Source organism: Bubalus bubalis, chromosome 13 (assembly GCF_019923935.1).
Source record: "Bubalus bubalis isolate 160015118507 breed Murrah chromosome 13, NDDB_SH_1, whole genome shotgun sequence".
NCBI classification, from domain to species: Eukaryota; Metazoa; Chordata; class Mammalia; order Artiodactyla; family Bovidae; genus Bubalus; species Bubalus bubalis.
The window spans coordinates 66,903,735-66,918,281 of record NC_059169.1 but is presented as its reverse complement, the minus strand read 5'-3'; the positions used below and the strand labels follow the sequence as shown (position 1 = coordinate 66,918,281).

Here is a 14,547-nt window from a genome sequence, read left to right as displayed (position 1 = left end):
AGGCTGTATATTGTCACCCTGCTTATTTAACTTACATGCAGGGTACATCATGAGAAATGCTGGGCTGGATGAAGCACAAGCTGGAATAAAAATTGCAGGGAGAAATATCAATAAACTCAGATATGCAGATGACACCACCCTTATGTTAGAAAGCAAAGAGGAACTAGAGTCTCTTGATAAAAGTGAAAGAGGAGAGTGAAAATGTTGGCTTAAAACTCAGCATTCAAAAAACCAAGATCATGGCATCTAGTCCCATCACTTCACAGTAAATAGATGGGGAAACAATGGAAACAGCGAGAGACTTTAATTTTTTGGAGGCTCCAAAATCACTGCAGATGGTGACTGTAGTCATGAAATTAAAAGATCTTGCTCCTTTTAATTAAAAGCTATCATAGAAAAGCTATGATAAACCTAGACAGTATATTAAAAAGCAGAGACATTACTTTGGCAACAAAGGTCCATCTAGTCAAAGCTTTGGTTTTTCCAGTAGTCATGTATGGATGTGAGAGTTGAACTGTAAAGAAAGCTGAGCGCTGGAGAACTGATGCTTTTAAACTGTGCTGTTGCAAAAGACTCTTCAGAGTCCCTTGGACCTCAAAGAGATCAAACCAGTCAATCTTGAAAGAAATCAGTCCTGAATATTCATTGAAAGCACTGATGCTGAAGCTGAAACTCTAATACTTTGGCCACCTGATACAAAGAACTGACTCATTGGAAAAGACCCTGATGCTGAGAAAGATTGAAGACAGGAGGAGAAGGGGACGACAGAGGATGAGATAGTTGGATGGCATCAAGACCCAATGGAAGTGAGTTTGAGCAAGTTCTGGGAGTTGGTGATGGACAGGGAGGCCTGGCATGCTGCAGTCCATACAGTCCAAGAGTCGGACATGACTGAGCGACTGAGCTAAATTAATACCCTTCCCTCATGTGCCAGCATAACACATTGGGGATGTCTTCCATAAAACATGTGATTCTACAGTAAGCACTGATTTATCAGACTATTTTCCATGAATGGAAGAGCAATCTGAGACCAAAAGACCTTCACTGTTTGCCCTTGTGCTCTCATTAGCAAGCAACATTTTGTATCATGGATGAATGATTTTAGAAAAATTGTGTCTAAATAATAACTTATATAACCGTATCTAAAACAAGAACTGACTACTTGTTAGTAAACTTCTGGTGATACAGGAAAACACATAAGTGAAATACTTCATCTCCACAAATTCATGCTGCTTTTCCAGAAAATTTGAATCCTATGTTAGGGTCAGACAGTAGACTCTTAAAAGTTTCCCTCAGCTTAGGAATGTAAAATCCAGGGCCTCTAAACTGGATTGCTACTGACTGCTCAACACCATACTACAAACCTGCGTCTAATATAACCAGGCCATTGGATAGAGCAGCATAATTTAAAACAAAAATGGTGACTGTGATACATCCCTGAAAAACCTGAGTCGTTAATAATGAAACAAAAACAAAGAAGGATTTGATTGTTATAAACCCATTCCTTAAGGTCTCACCAATTTACTTCTGCACAACGCAATGCTCAGTGTAAAATACTAGCTCTCACAGAACTCTTTCAGGTTTTTGTTTGTTGTTTCGTTTTTTTTCTTTGCTTTTGTGGAATTTTTTATTATCCTACTTGTTTCATAATTGTAGTATATAACTCAAAGGAACATAAATTCCATAAGGAAAGAGCTAGACCACCAGTGTAAAAATATATGCCAGCTGTTTAGAAAAAGTATTTATTAAAAGTTCCAGTTTTTCAATCTGTATGTCATTTTAGTTCTGACCTATTAAACACAGAAAGTCTGCTTTAATTACAAATTGTGGGTTATTGAAAAATGGTAGTAAAACTAGGGCTTTGAGATTCTACTTCCAACTATGACTCGATGTTATACTGTTCCAGGAACAGACTATAAGCTTACATCCAGTAAGCCATCCCAAAATGAATTTTCTTGTTCATAGGAAGAACTCAAGAGAACACTAAATGAAATGGGAAAAAAACTGTCACCAATGTAAAAACAGTAAAACAGCATTTTTAAATGTGAAAGACTCACACAGTATAAGAATTGCATTTTTCAAACATACCTTGTCCATTAACTTACTGGCATGAAGACTTAAGCTGTTGAAGAATATTTTTTTGCTCAGCAAGTGCATTTCTTCAATGGTAGTCAACAATGTAGTTGCGCTATTTCCAATAATGCCACTAAAAGCAAAGAATACTTTTGGTTGCAAAGCAGGTCTAAACAATTTAGCTCTAAAACTGGGTAGAATTCTTTTAAAAGATCCAGATTTAAATAAAAGTTTTTATATAGAATATAACCTGTGAATTAAAACAATTACTCTAGTTTCATACAGAAATGAGTTTTTTTTTTTTCTTTTAGGTTAGGTGACGAACAAATGAAAGCAAACTACAGTGTTTTCAATATCTCATGATCTCTTAGAAAAGCAGTGGGTTAGACTAAACCCTTACAGCATGCAAAAATCCATGTGGCTATTTTTCCACTATTACAGTAAATGCATGTTTTGATTATCTGAAGATTAAAAGAAGATCTGCTTTTAATTTAAAGGAAGCCATTCCATCAGTAGCTCTATGGAGAAAATACTATTAATACTGAGCTTTTTAAAATAAAACTTATGCCATATCAGTAACACATCTGCAAATTATAAAGTATTATGATTATACAGCTGCCAAAAAAGTATATTTAAACTAATCATGAAAAATTTGGTAACATTTTTAAATAACTACTGAACATCCTATAATTCTCAATTTTCTCCTACAAGGATATTTCTTAGACACCTCCAGTGGGGTTTCTCATTTTTTGCAGAATGTAACACAACCATGTATATAAAACAATTTCCAATTTTATTCTCCTATTCATGTACTGAAAGTGATTCTTCTGTTCCTGATACTGAAATGCTTGTAAAAAGTCATCTAAAATGATTTTTTAATAGACTATCAAAAATATAGCTTGGAACACCATTGTTTTACCACAACTCACATATAACATGGTCTTACAGTGAGTGACATTTACAATAGGGCTCAAGTGTACGTATGCTGTCAAAAGATATATGCATGGTGAAATGAATGCACATTTTGGAGTCGAAGATTATATTTTAGATAAGACAAGTGGTTAAGTGGTTTCTAATCAGATAAAGTCACTTTAATTTAGAGAAGATAAGATAGCTATTAATATTACTTAGAGAAGATAAAGCTATGATTCTGTTTTACCACTAATGGAAAACTAAATGTTAAAGAAGAATTTATGTTATTTACATCCAGAATAGGACATTTTACTAATTATGCCCTGTTCTGAGTATAATATAGAGTTGCTTTAAGTGCCATGGATCTCGAATACAGAAGGACTCAAAAAATACTTCTATTATAGACTTATACTGCTACATAAGCTGTGCGTGTGCAAATGTGTGTTTGTGAGTGTGTGTGTACAGTTACTCCTGGAAAAGAAAGGAAAAAGGAAATAATGGACCTCAAACTACAACATGTATAATATGCAAATACTGACTCACATGGTGTGGAGGCTCTACTAGTTTATACTTAGTTAGCAAATAGAACACACACACACACACACACAAATATTACACTGTGTTCTAACCGAAATGAAGTATGACATGGGATTTAATGAGCACATTTAACCATTCCACTTACCTGATTGTGTGGTGGTAAAATTTGAGGAGGTTAGAAATTTTATATAATAAAACTGCCCCAGGTTCAGCAACTATTACTTGTTCAATTCGAACCTATTAAAACATGTGACAAAAAATTAAACATTTCTTAAAAGTGTAACTTTTTCTTCATTAATCACATGTGGTGTGAACAGCATTAAAGAGATTAAATTTCATGATTATAGAAATCACAAATTTCTTTCTAAATAAGTAACAACACAAAAAATTTAACACAGGTATACTCTATGAACAAATGATCCATTACCTACAGAATTTGGCTCAAGGCAACTGCTATCAGAAATAAACAATACAATGAGATCATTTTGAGGTTTTTCTAACCAGCATATAATGGAATTTAGTTCAGCACTAAACTGCAAAGCAGCTGTTACATGCCTAAAATTATCAGTAAAAAGGTACTGCTATATGAACCAATAGTAAGGGGGAAAAAATTAAAAAAAGTTTTACCTTTAAACAACTAAACCAAGTTTCTTTTAATATTAATTAGAGAACAGGAAAGTGGATGGATCTTGAGTTGGCTCCAACATATTTGTCTAATTATACTACTACCAGGGCAGTATCTCAGCTCTAGTTCAAAATTAACTTGAAATGTTCAAGATTAACTACTGGGAATCTTTCTAATTAAAATCCATCCTTCACTAATCTTTCCCTTACTTCACATTCCCTAACTAACAAATACAATTTAAACTACACTGAATGTGCTTACTTATATACTACACTACATCTATGCTTAAGCTGCAGATAACATTATGTCTTCTTGTTTTCTAATTAGATTCTAAATACAGACATTGTATTTTCTAGTCCTTTTACATCTCTGCAGCACTTAGCAGAATAATACATATGTATGAGATGTTCAATAAACACTTTTGAAAGCATTTAGATTTTGGAGTATGTCGTAATAGCAATGAATATGATCTGCTAAAATATTTTACATTATAAATACATGTAATAGTATACAAAAACCTTGCATAGAAAATTGGCAATGATTATTTTAAAATGAGTTTTATTATCCGACATTAATGTGTTAATTTGACACAATTACAGCTCAAGTTGCTATTTCTTTAAACTCCAAATAAGGCAATAATTTAACCATATAACATATATAAAATATTTGATATAATATATCAAAGTATTTTACCTTTAGAGGTCTGCACACACCCTCAGTGATATGGCCAACAACTTCTTGAATATTTTCTTCAACACCTACGGTTAATTATAACATAACTGAAATTTTTTTCATATAGCACTGTTTCACAGAAGTACAAAAAAATCAACAAAAACTAATACCTGTGATTAATGGCATTAATGATAAACATTTAAAATAACCATTAATGGTATTTTATTAAATTCAATATCTTTTAGGATATTACTAACTATTAATATCTGAACCTAAAGCTCTATCAATTCATTTGACTGCTGATTAATGAAAAAAGATTGTGAAATTAATTAACTGAAGGAGGTGATGAGTAGATGTATTAGGATCTGTTCCACAAACTCCTTATTCTAGGCAGATGTACTAAGCACACAAACTGCAGGTATAAGATGGAAAACACACTTTACAATTTAATGGAAAAAGTGACATTTACTAACTACTGACCACTTACCAAGGTCTGTACCGTGTACTTGACATGTACAGCTTGTAACCACCTTCATTTTCACAGATGGAGAAACTGAAGTTTAGAAGAATTCATGCCATTCCCACGGAAGAACCTATTTCTAACTGCAATTATTTTCTTCCTGCCTCTTAATGCGGCCTCTCATGTATACTTTACTAACAGCTTTTAAGAAATACATTCTTTTAAACTGGGTTATTAGGATAACAGAAAACAACTTTAAACAGTGAAGACTGTGTGCCAGTCTATCACAGATGCTGACTCTAGTCTCAGTATCAATGAGGAGCTTGAGTCCTACACCCATTTGCACACCGGCCTCTCCTGGAAGATGACCTGATGAACCAGATTGGCGTGGGGCCACGCCATGCAAGACAGGCAAGTGACACCCCCCACAACACGTCCCTTCCCTTCCTATCAAAACCAGAACATGTTAATTATCCACTAACCCCTTCTCTCACAGGTATATCAAGATAGTCACAACTAAAAAAGACTGAAAATTCTGCAAACAGATGTTAGCAACTCAAAAATAATCATTTTTCTTCTTTGAAATTACAACAAAAATTTTAAGTACATTCAGGCCATAGGCAATTATTCAAAAAATTGTGAAACAGTCACATGAGAATGAAAAAGGGGGCTGAGTAGTATTAATAGAAAAGAAAGAAGTAGGAGCTTCATGACCTTAAGAAAAGTCACTGAGCCTGTGTGCTTGCAGACAAAACGGAGACAACATCCCCTTTTGCCTTTAGAGGACAGAGCTGTACAAGATCTGAGACAACGTACACCAGGCATTCCAGAGGCACCTTGAAAGGGGAGCAGAGGGGTCCTGGCTCACTAGGGAAGGCCCCAAAGGTCCAGTACAAAAATGTTATCAGTTGTGTCACAAAATGAAAGTGATGGAGAAGAATTCACCGGAAAAGGGGAAACTAGAGAAAGGAGGTGGAGAAGGCAACAGCAATCCACTCCAGAACTCTTGCCTGGCAAATCCCATGGATGGAGGAGCCTGGTGGGCTGCAGTCCATGGAGTCGCTAGGAGTCAGACACAACTGAGCGACTTCACTTTCATGCATTGGAGAAGGAAATGGCAACCCACTCCAGTGTTCTTGCCTGGAGGAAGAGCAAGGTGGGGGGAGCCTGGTGGGCTGCTGTTTCTTGGGTCGCACAGAGTCAGACACAACTGAAGCGACTTAGCAGCAGCAGCAGAGAAAGGAAGACTAATAAGGCCCCTTACTGAATCACCTCAGGTGAAGAGTTTATCTCCATGAAAAACAGCAACGAGGACAGAAACAGAGGCGTCCTGTGTGATGTGCTACCTCTGAGATGAGCAGGAGCCACCGGCTGACCCACCTTGTGTAGTTACATGCTTCAAAAGAGCTTCGAGGTGTTCTTTTTCAGAAGCAGTAGCTTGATGGAGCCAAGCCAACATATCTCCTACGTATCTAATGGGAAAACTAAATGTTGGTGAAAATTTCCTTCAGAAAAACACTGAATACCCCAATAATGTCTGCTGCTATACCTCAAAGGGTCATGGGAGTGCATTTCAATGGGTCTAGGGGTACCTCCTGGGCCCCCTCTTGTAAGAGCATCAATGAATCCACGAACCACTGTACTTCTTCTGGCTGTTCCAAACTCATCTAAGGTATACCTAGAAGAGACAAGTTATTAACAAACAATTGTTTTTCTTCCTAATGGCTGTATCAAACTATTCATGCACTTTCTCAGATAAGTTATCTAACACTTTTTTTTACACAATTTTCTCAAGCAATACTGCTTTAAACAACAAAAATGCTTTAATAAATAACTTTATCATAGTGATAATCCAATCCAAAGCTGCATCTTTCTTTTTATGTCTCAGAAGGAATGCAGGGATTTACAGTCAGTAACAGAGGTTGTGGCAATAAAGGATAGAGCAGGGGATTTGGTAAAAGTAAAATTCCAGACAAGCTGGAAACCCTGAACTCTACAGGTTTCAGCACCCACCCCTTGTCCAAAACAGGACACTCCACTGCACACACAAGGCCGAGTATATGGTTCTCAGAGGCTGGTTACAGTTAGAACTCTGCAATCCAAAATATAAGACTTTTCCTTCTATATTAAAAAACTCTCATGTATATTATTACAATTCCACCAAAATTTGTCCAAATTATACCAAATACCACCAAAATATACTATTCGTATTTAAAAGCTTATTTTGACTCCAATGTTAAACGTATTACATGCTACTTGAATTTACTGACCAGCTATGCATTAAGAGCAAATACATTCTTTTACATATATTTACAAGTTATCAATTGCAGTCGGTGGGGCTGGAGGGAAGACTTTCAAGGCTGAGGAAATTTTTAGGGACAAAAGATTTTGAACTGGAAGCTCAGACCATTTGGGGTCAAATGATAGGATGGCTTAAAGTTACCAAGAGTCCCTGTTTCCTTGACTAGAAGCAGCCTTTGTTTCTCACTGTCGCCCAACTGAAAGTTCTGTTTTAAAGGCACACAGAAAAACAAAATATTTTTTTGTAGTCCCATGTCAGCAGATTCTAGATCCATGAACTTTTACATCTCTGAACAGTACTCTACTAAATGTTGAGAATTATTTCATTACCCTACATATAAAGAAAAGTTACAAAAATTTCACCAAAGTTTTTAAAAGAATTTCTTAGGCTACACTGCTTTCTTTAATATGCTATTGATTTCATGAAAAACCCACTTTTTTTTTTAACAGAAGAAAGCTAGAAAGGGGGCATATTTTTAAATAAAAGTGTAGTGAAGCAATCAATAGCAATAAATTGTTAGGACTCTGAGCGTTCTTAAAGGACTATGTACCAGTAACCAGATCATGGTTGTGTGTGGTTTTTGGTTTTAGTTAAAAGGAAATGGTTTTGAAATTCCATGCAGTGACATACCAGCAATACGTCAAGATGAAAATGCAGTTATCGAGCTAAGTTTTGCAAAAGTGCACAGTTGCTTTACATTCACTTTGTTTTTTTTTTAACAAATTAGAACCAAGGTGCTTATTTCTATTTCTTCCCTCATGGTCTTAAAAATATAAATGCTTAGGGTACAGAATGCCTTCCTTTAAAGACCATCAGTTTTATGAAGTGACTTGTGATCAGATTTATGACAGCACAAAACTCACAAACTCTGGGAAATCTCTTTTCCCAGAGACAAAAGAAAATTTCCTTGACCAAAAAGAGATTCTTTTCCAACAAAGGTCAAAAACTGAAAATGTAACTTTATAAAAGTGAAGGTCAAAATTAGGTAAATATTCTAAAATGCCTCTAGTTAAAATAAAAAATCAAAATCCCCAGTTTTTATGTTTATCCATAGTAGAAAAGGAAAAATTCTGGTCAAAAAGCAAATAAAATGAAAAAATTTTGTCCAAAAAAATTAAAAGATAAAAGAATAACATAAAAGCCTAAGAAATGCAACAAATTGAGAATGAAAAAAAAATCAGCATTGTATATATTACCTTTAATAATTGACATGCTGAAGGTTTACCAGTGGAAAGAAGACAACTTCAATTTGTCCATTTCTACTTGGAATAAATTTCTTTTTGAAAACACTTCTGTACTTGATGTATTAAAAGTTAATAATGCATTAGCATTCCAGTTATATAAGACCTAACAAAACCTGAGTATGGCAATTTTCCCCAAAGACTTCAATAACTGACATTTTCTTAAATGGGATACCTATACATTTGAGACCCAATAATGAACAGTGAAGCTTCTCTACTTTATTTAAATCAAGTTCATATAGTGCCATCTGGTGGTTAACATAATACATTATAAAGTTTTTCCCTAAATTTTAAGAAACCACCACTTTGAAAAGAGATGATTACTTAAGATGAAAGGCCAAATTTCTCTTTTTCAGTGTTCATCTTATGGTACTTAACTGGCACTAAAAGCTTCCTTCTTCCGCACTCAACATCCAAGTGTTTAACCATCCATACTGCACTATGGCCCCCATCCCCTGTATTTCCTGTGAAGATACATCTTCTTTGCCTATTTCAGTTCTATTGTCTCTCAAGCATTTTGCCTTGCTGTCAGGTAGGCCTTAAATACACCTCTCTTTAGCTGAAAATTTTCCACTTTATCTGCTTTCAAAATAAAAATAATAGCCAGTACTTTGTGATGAGTGAAGCATGATGCTCAACACCTTATGGGAACATTCCAATTTTAATCTTCACAGCAACCCAGCAAGACAAGCACTATTTTCATCCTCATTTCACAGCTCCAGAAAACTGAAGCCTATAAAGGTATGTGGGTTCATCAAAAAATCTAAAAAAAAAAAAACCAACACCCAGTCTAACTCAGAGCCCACCATTTAAACCACTATGCAATACTGCTCCTTTCCAAGTGTTGATCAAGAATCAAAACTTAGAAAAAATACATTTATATGGTAGAAGTCAGCTGACCTTTTCAGAGGCCCAAAATACCTGAAGGCCTTTTTAAAAAACAATTAACCTTGTGAACAAATATGAATCTGTGGACACTGTTACACATTATTAAACAAGCACCAAATGTTTCAGGTACTATAATTATAACCAAACACCAATACCTTACAGTGAAAAAACTGGGAAAGAAATTTCAAAGATGCTAAGATCCACTGAGCTGATGGTCAATAATGAGCATCAGCTTATCCCAGGAACCCGCACAACATGCAGATCTATTATAGCTCCTGCTACTAACCCAGCAACCAACTTCTGCGAGTCCCTAGAGGTACATGTTCCTCCTCAACCCATGCCCTAGCACCTGCTGTTCCCTAAATCTGGGATGTTCTCTCCTCCCTTTTCATCTTGGAAAATGCTTATCAACCTTCAGAACTCATTTTATACCTACTTCCTGAAAGAAGCTTTCTCTAATGTACACCCCTTTCCCCACCACAGACTACTTGAGCCACAAAGCATTTGAGACTTGACTTTTAGAAAAGCACTTAATGTATATGTTAAAGTGGATTTGTTTACGCCTGGTTCCATAAAGTAAAGCAAGTTGAAGGTGATGTTTTATTGATGGTAAGCCTGTCGCACTTAGAACTGTGCTTAACATATAGTGAGTACTCAATAAGTAACACTGGGGTGTGATTATTTATGTATCTGTCAAGTCCCAGCATTTGTGTTCTAAAATCTTATCACAGGACAAGTAATGTTCTAATCAGAAAACAGAGTAAGAAGGAAATCTTCTAAAAATATAGAAGCAGATAAAAGACATGACTCAGAGCAGGACTGAATGCATGAGTTCTCTGGCTTTCTGTTTCCCGAATTTTAACTCCCTACTTGGTCTTCCCATTTTCATACTATTCCAGACATTAAAAATGAAAAAGGATTTGAAGGAATGGATAAAAAAGATGTGGTACATATATACAATGGACTATTACTCAGCCATTAAAAGAAAGAAATGATGCCATTCACAGCAACATGGATGGACCTAGAGAGTGTCATACTGAGTGAAGTAACTCAGATAGAGAAGGAGAAATGTCATATGACAACCTTTATATGTGGAATGTAAAAAGAAATGATAACAGATGAACTCACTTACAAAACAGAAAGAGGCAAAGACTTAGAAAATGAACTCATGGTTGATGAGGGGGAAGGGGTCGTTAGCAAGTTTGAGAAGGTCATGTACTCACTGCTATATTCAAAATGGATAACCAACAAGGACCTACTGTACAGCACACGGAACTCTACTCAATGTTACATGCAAACCTGAATGAGAGTGAGGCCTAGGGGAGAATGGAATCATGTATATGTATGGCTGAGTCCCTTCCCTGTTCACCTGAAACTAACACAGTATTGTTAAATGGCTATACCCCAACACAAACTAAAAAGTTTAAAGACTGAAGACAAAAAAAGGACTTGAAAAGTAAAAGAAAACTAAAACACAGAAAAATAAAAAATATATGTTAATAATGCATGAAGTTCTTATCCAAAGCATTATCACATAGCACCTGGCTGCCATAACTTACAGGACTAAAAACCTGAACTCTTTCTTTTCTGGAATCCTACTAATGGAATTCTAATTTTAAATCTTCTTTTCTCATCTCTGTGTAATTATTATTTATTAGTCTATTTGACCTCCACCCCTCCAGGGCAGTGTTAATACAGGAGTTTTAGTTACATACAATTCCAAGGTAATTAACGAGATAGCAGAATGCGGGAAAGACCTTAACCTCTGCATAAATAAGAGGCAGTCTAGATATTGGGACATCTTGGTTTTCCTATCTGTGTTGCATTCTATAGCATGTAATATGCAATTAGGTGGATGCGCCAGTGGTACCCAGATGAGATTAAAATATCACTGTAAATTATTATACTGCTCAAACTATTGTATATAAATTTGATTAACATTGAAATTCAATATAAATTACCAAAGAAAAAGTAGATTTGCTTTTTTATTAATTAGGAAAAAGTCACGCACTTATATAAGACAGGTCTGTCCTGCAGGGCTTCCATTGCCTGAGTTAGTACTGGAGATATGTCACATGATTCTTGTGTCAGTGTTCTGCATTCACCTGAAAAAGGGTTAACATTGTAACACTTGTTAAAATACAACTAGGCCTTTATTATGTCCATTGTACAACCAGAGTCTAAATACCACATTTAAAAAATGCTTGGAAAAGCCTAGAGAACATACCAAAAAAAACTAGTTAATGCTGCCAAACTAAACATTCAAGCTTAAATATCTATTTAACTTCAATAGACCACATCTGCTATGTGGTATATAATATATTTTATTATAATAAGAATCAGAGTTCAGAAGAAACCAATCAATGAACAAGTATGCACTAAATAACTGCTATGCTGCTGCTGCTGCTGCGTCGCTTCAGTTGTATCCGACTCTGTGAGACCCCAAAGACGGCAGCCACCAGGCTCTGCCGTCCCTGGGATTCTCCAGGCAAGAACACTGGAGTGGGTTGCCATTTCCTTCTCCAATGCATGAAAGTGAAAAGGGAAAGTGAAGTCGCTCAGTCGTGTCCGACTCTTAGCGACTCCATGGACTGCAGCCTCCCAGGCTCCTCCATTCATGGGATTTTCCAGGCAAGAGTACTGGAGTGGAGTACCATTGCCTTCTCCAAATAACTGCTATACACACAGCAATGTCAAGAAGGGAAGGGAATACTAAATATTCATCACCAGTTATTTACCCCAGGGGCAATCTTTAAGCAGTTTGCTAGAATGTTTATATGGGTAACTAATACATACTAGTAAAATTATATTTACTATTCTATCTACAAAATACTGATTAAATGTCTACTCTGTTAAAAAAACAGGACACATTCAGAAATTCCCAACCTTTGCTAGGTGAAGACCTCATGTTCCTTTGCTTTTAACAGGTAATTCTACTAACACACTATTGAAACATTTTAAAACTAAATACATAAATCTCTTGTGGTAGGCAAAATAATGGTACTCCCAAGATCCCTAATCACTGAAACCTGTGAATATGTTATTTTATGAAGCAAAAGGGACTTTGCAGATGGAATTAAGGGGATGGATCTTCAGTTCAGTTCAGTTGCTCAGCCATGTCCTGCTCTTTGCGACCCCATGAACCACAGCACGCCAGGCCTCCCTGTCCATCACCAACTCCCGGCGTCCACCCAAACCCATGTCCATCGAGTCGCTAATGCCATTGAACCATCTCATCCTCTGTTGTCCCCTTCTCCTTTTGCCCTCAATCTTTCCCGGCATCAGGGTCTTTTCAAATGAATCAGCTCTTGGTATCAGGTGGGCAAAGTATTGGAGTTTCAGCTTCAACATCAGTCCTTCCAATGAACACCCAGGACCGATCTCCTTTAGAATGGACTGGTTGGATCTCCTTGCAGTCCAAGGGACACTCAAGAGTCTTCTCCAACACCACAGTTCAAAAGCATCAAATCTTCGGCACTCAGCTTTCTTTATAGTCCAACTCTCACATCCATACATGACCACTGGAAAAACCATAGCCTTGACTCGACAGACCTTTGTTGGCAAAGTAATGTCTCTGCTTTGGAATATGCTATCTAGGTTGGTCATAACTTTCCTTCCAAGGAGTAAGCGTCTTTTAATTTCATGGCTGCAGTCACCATCTGCAGTGATTTTGGAGCCCAGAAAAATAAAGTCAGCCACTGTGTCCACTGTTTCCCCATCTATTTGCTATGAAGTGATGGGACCAGATGCTATGATCTTAGTTTTCTGAACACTGAGCTTTAAGCCAACTTTTTCACTCTCCTCCTTCACTTTCATCAAGAGACTCTTTAGTTCTTCACTTTCTGCCATAAGGATGGTGTCATCTATATATCTGAGGTTATTGATATTTCTCCCAGCAATCTTGATTTCAGCTTGTGCTTCCTCCAGCCCAGTGCTTCTCATGATGTACTCTGCATATAAGTTAAATAAGCAGGGTGACAATATACAGCCTTGATGTACTCCTTTTCCTATTTGGAACCAGTCTGTTGTTCCATGTCCAGTTCTAACTGTTGCTTCCTGACCTGCATACAGGTTTCTCAAGAGGCAGGTCAGGTGGTCTGGTATTCCCACCTCTTTCAGAATTTTCCACAGTCTATTGTGATCCACGCAGTCAAAGGCTTTGGCATAGTCAATAAAGCAGAAATAGATGTTTTTCTGGAACTCTCTTGCTTTTTCCATGATCCAGCGGATGTTGGCAATTTGATCTCTGGTTCCTCTGCCTTTTCTAAAACCAGCTTGAACATCTGGAAGTTCACGGTTCACATTTTGCTGAAGCCTAGCTTGGAGAATTTTAAGCATTACTTTACTAGCGTGTGAGATGACCTTAAATAGGGACATTTTCCCAGATCATTAAGTGGGTCCAAGGTAATCATCTAGGTCTTAAAAGTGGAAGAGGCTAGCAGAAAATCAGAGATATGAGATGGAAGAAGTGGCAGGAGAGATTCAAAGTGAGAAAGCGACTCCATCTACCCATTGCTGGCTTCAGATGGAGGAAGGGGCCACAAGCCAATGCAGGCAGCCTCTAGAAGCGGGAAAACCCTGTGACAGCCAGCAAGGGAACTCAGAGCTCAGTCCTCAGACTCAAAGAACTAATTATGCCAAAAAAGTGAATGAGAAAGGCAACAGATTATTCCCTAGAGCCTCCAGAAATGAATGCACATCTTTTCACTTTAGCATGGTGACTTCTGACTACAGAACTATAAAATGACAAACTTATGTTTTGTTTTAAGCCATTAAGATTGAGATAAATTTGTTACAGCAGCCAACAGAAAATTAATTCACCATAACGATTATATTA

The 14,547-nt window shown here is 36.6% G+C and overlaps 1 protein-coding gene across 3 annotated transcripts in view; it reads right to left on the bottom strand.

Moving 5' to 3' along the window:
- COG6 (component of oligomeric golgi complex 6) overlaps nucleotides 1-14,547 on the bottom strand; it is a 62,831-nt gene that overhangs the window by 35,619 nt on the left and 12,665 nt on the right. For all 3 annotated transcript variants that reach the window (XM_025262932.3, XM_044926739.2, XM_006055495.4), the window contains exons 8-13: nucleotides 11,722-11,815; nucleotides 6,829-6,957; nucleotides 6,660-6,751; nucleotides 4,841-4,905; nucleotides 3,668-3,759; nucleotides 2,089-2,206 (exon numbers count right to left, since the gene is read on the bottom strand). In XM_025262932.3, coding sequence (XP_025118717.3) covers nucleotides 2,089-2,206; nucleotides 3,668-3,759; nucleotides 4,841-4,905; nucleotides 6,660-6,751; nucleotides 6,829-6,957; nucleotides 11,722-11,815 — 590 coding nt within the window. The remainder of the gene's footprint in view (nucleotides 1-2,088; nucleotides 2,207-3,667; nucleotides 3,760-4,840; nucleotides 4,906-6,659; nucleotides 6,752-6,828; nucleotides 6,958-11,721; nucleotides 11,816-14,547) is intronic.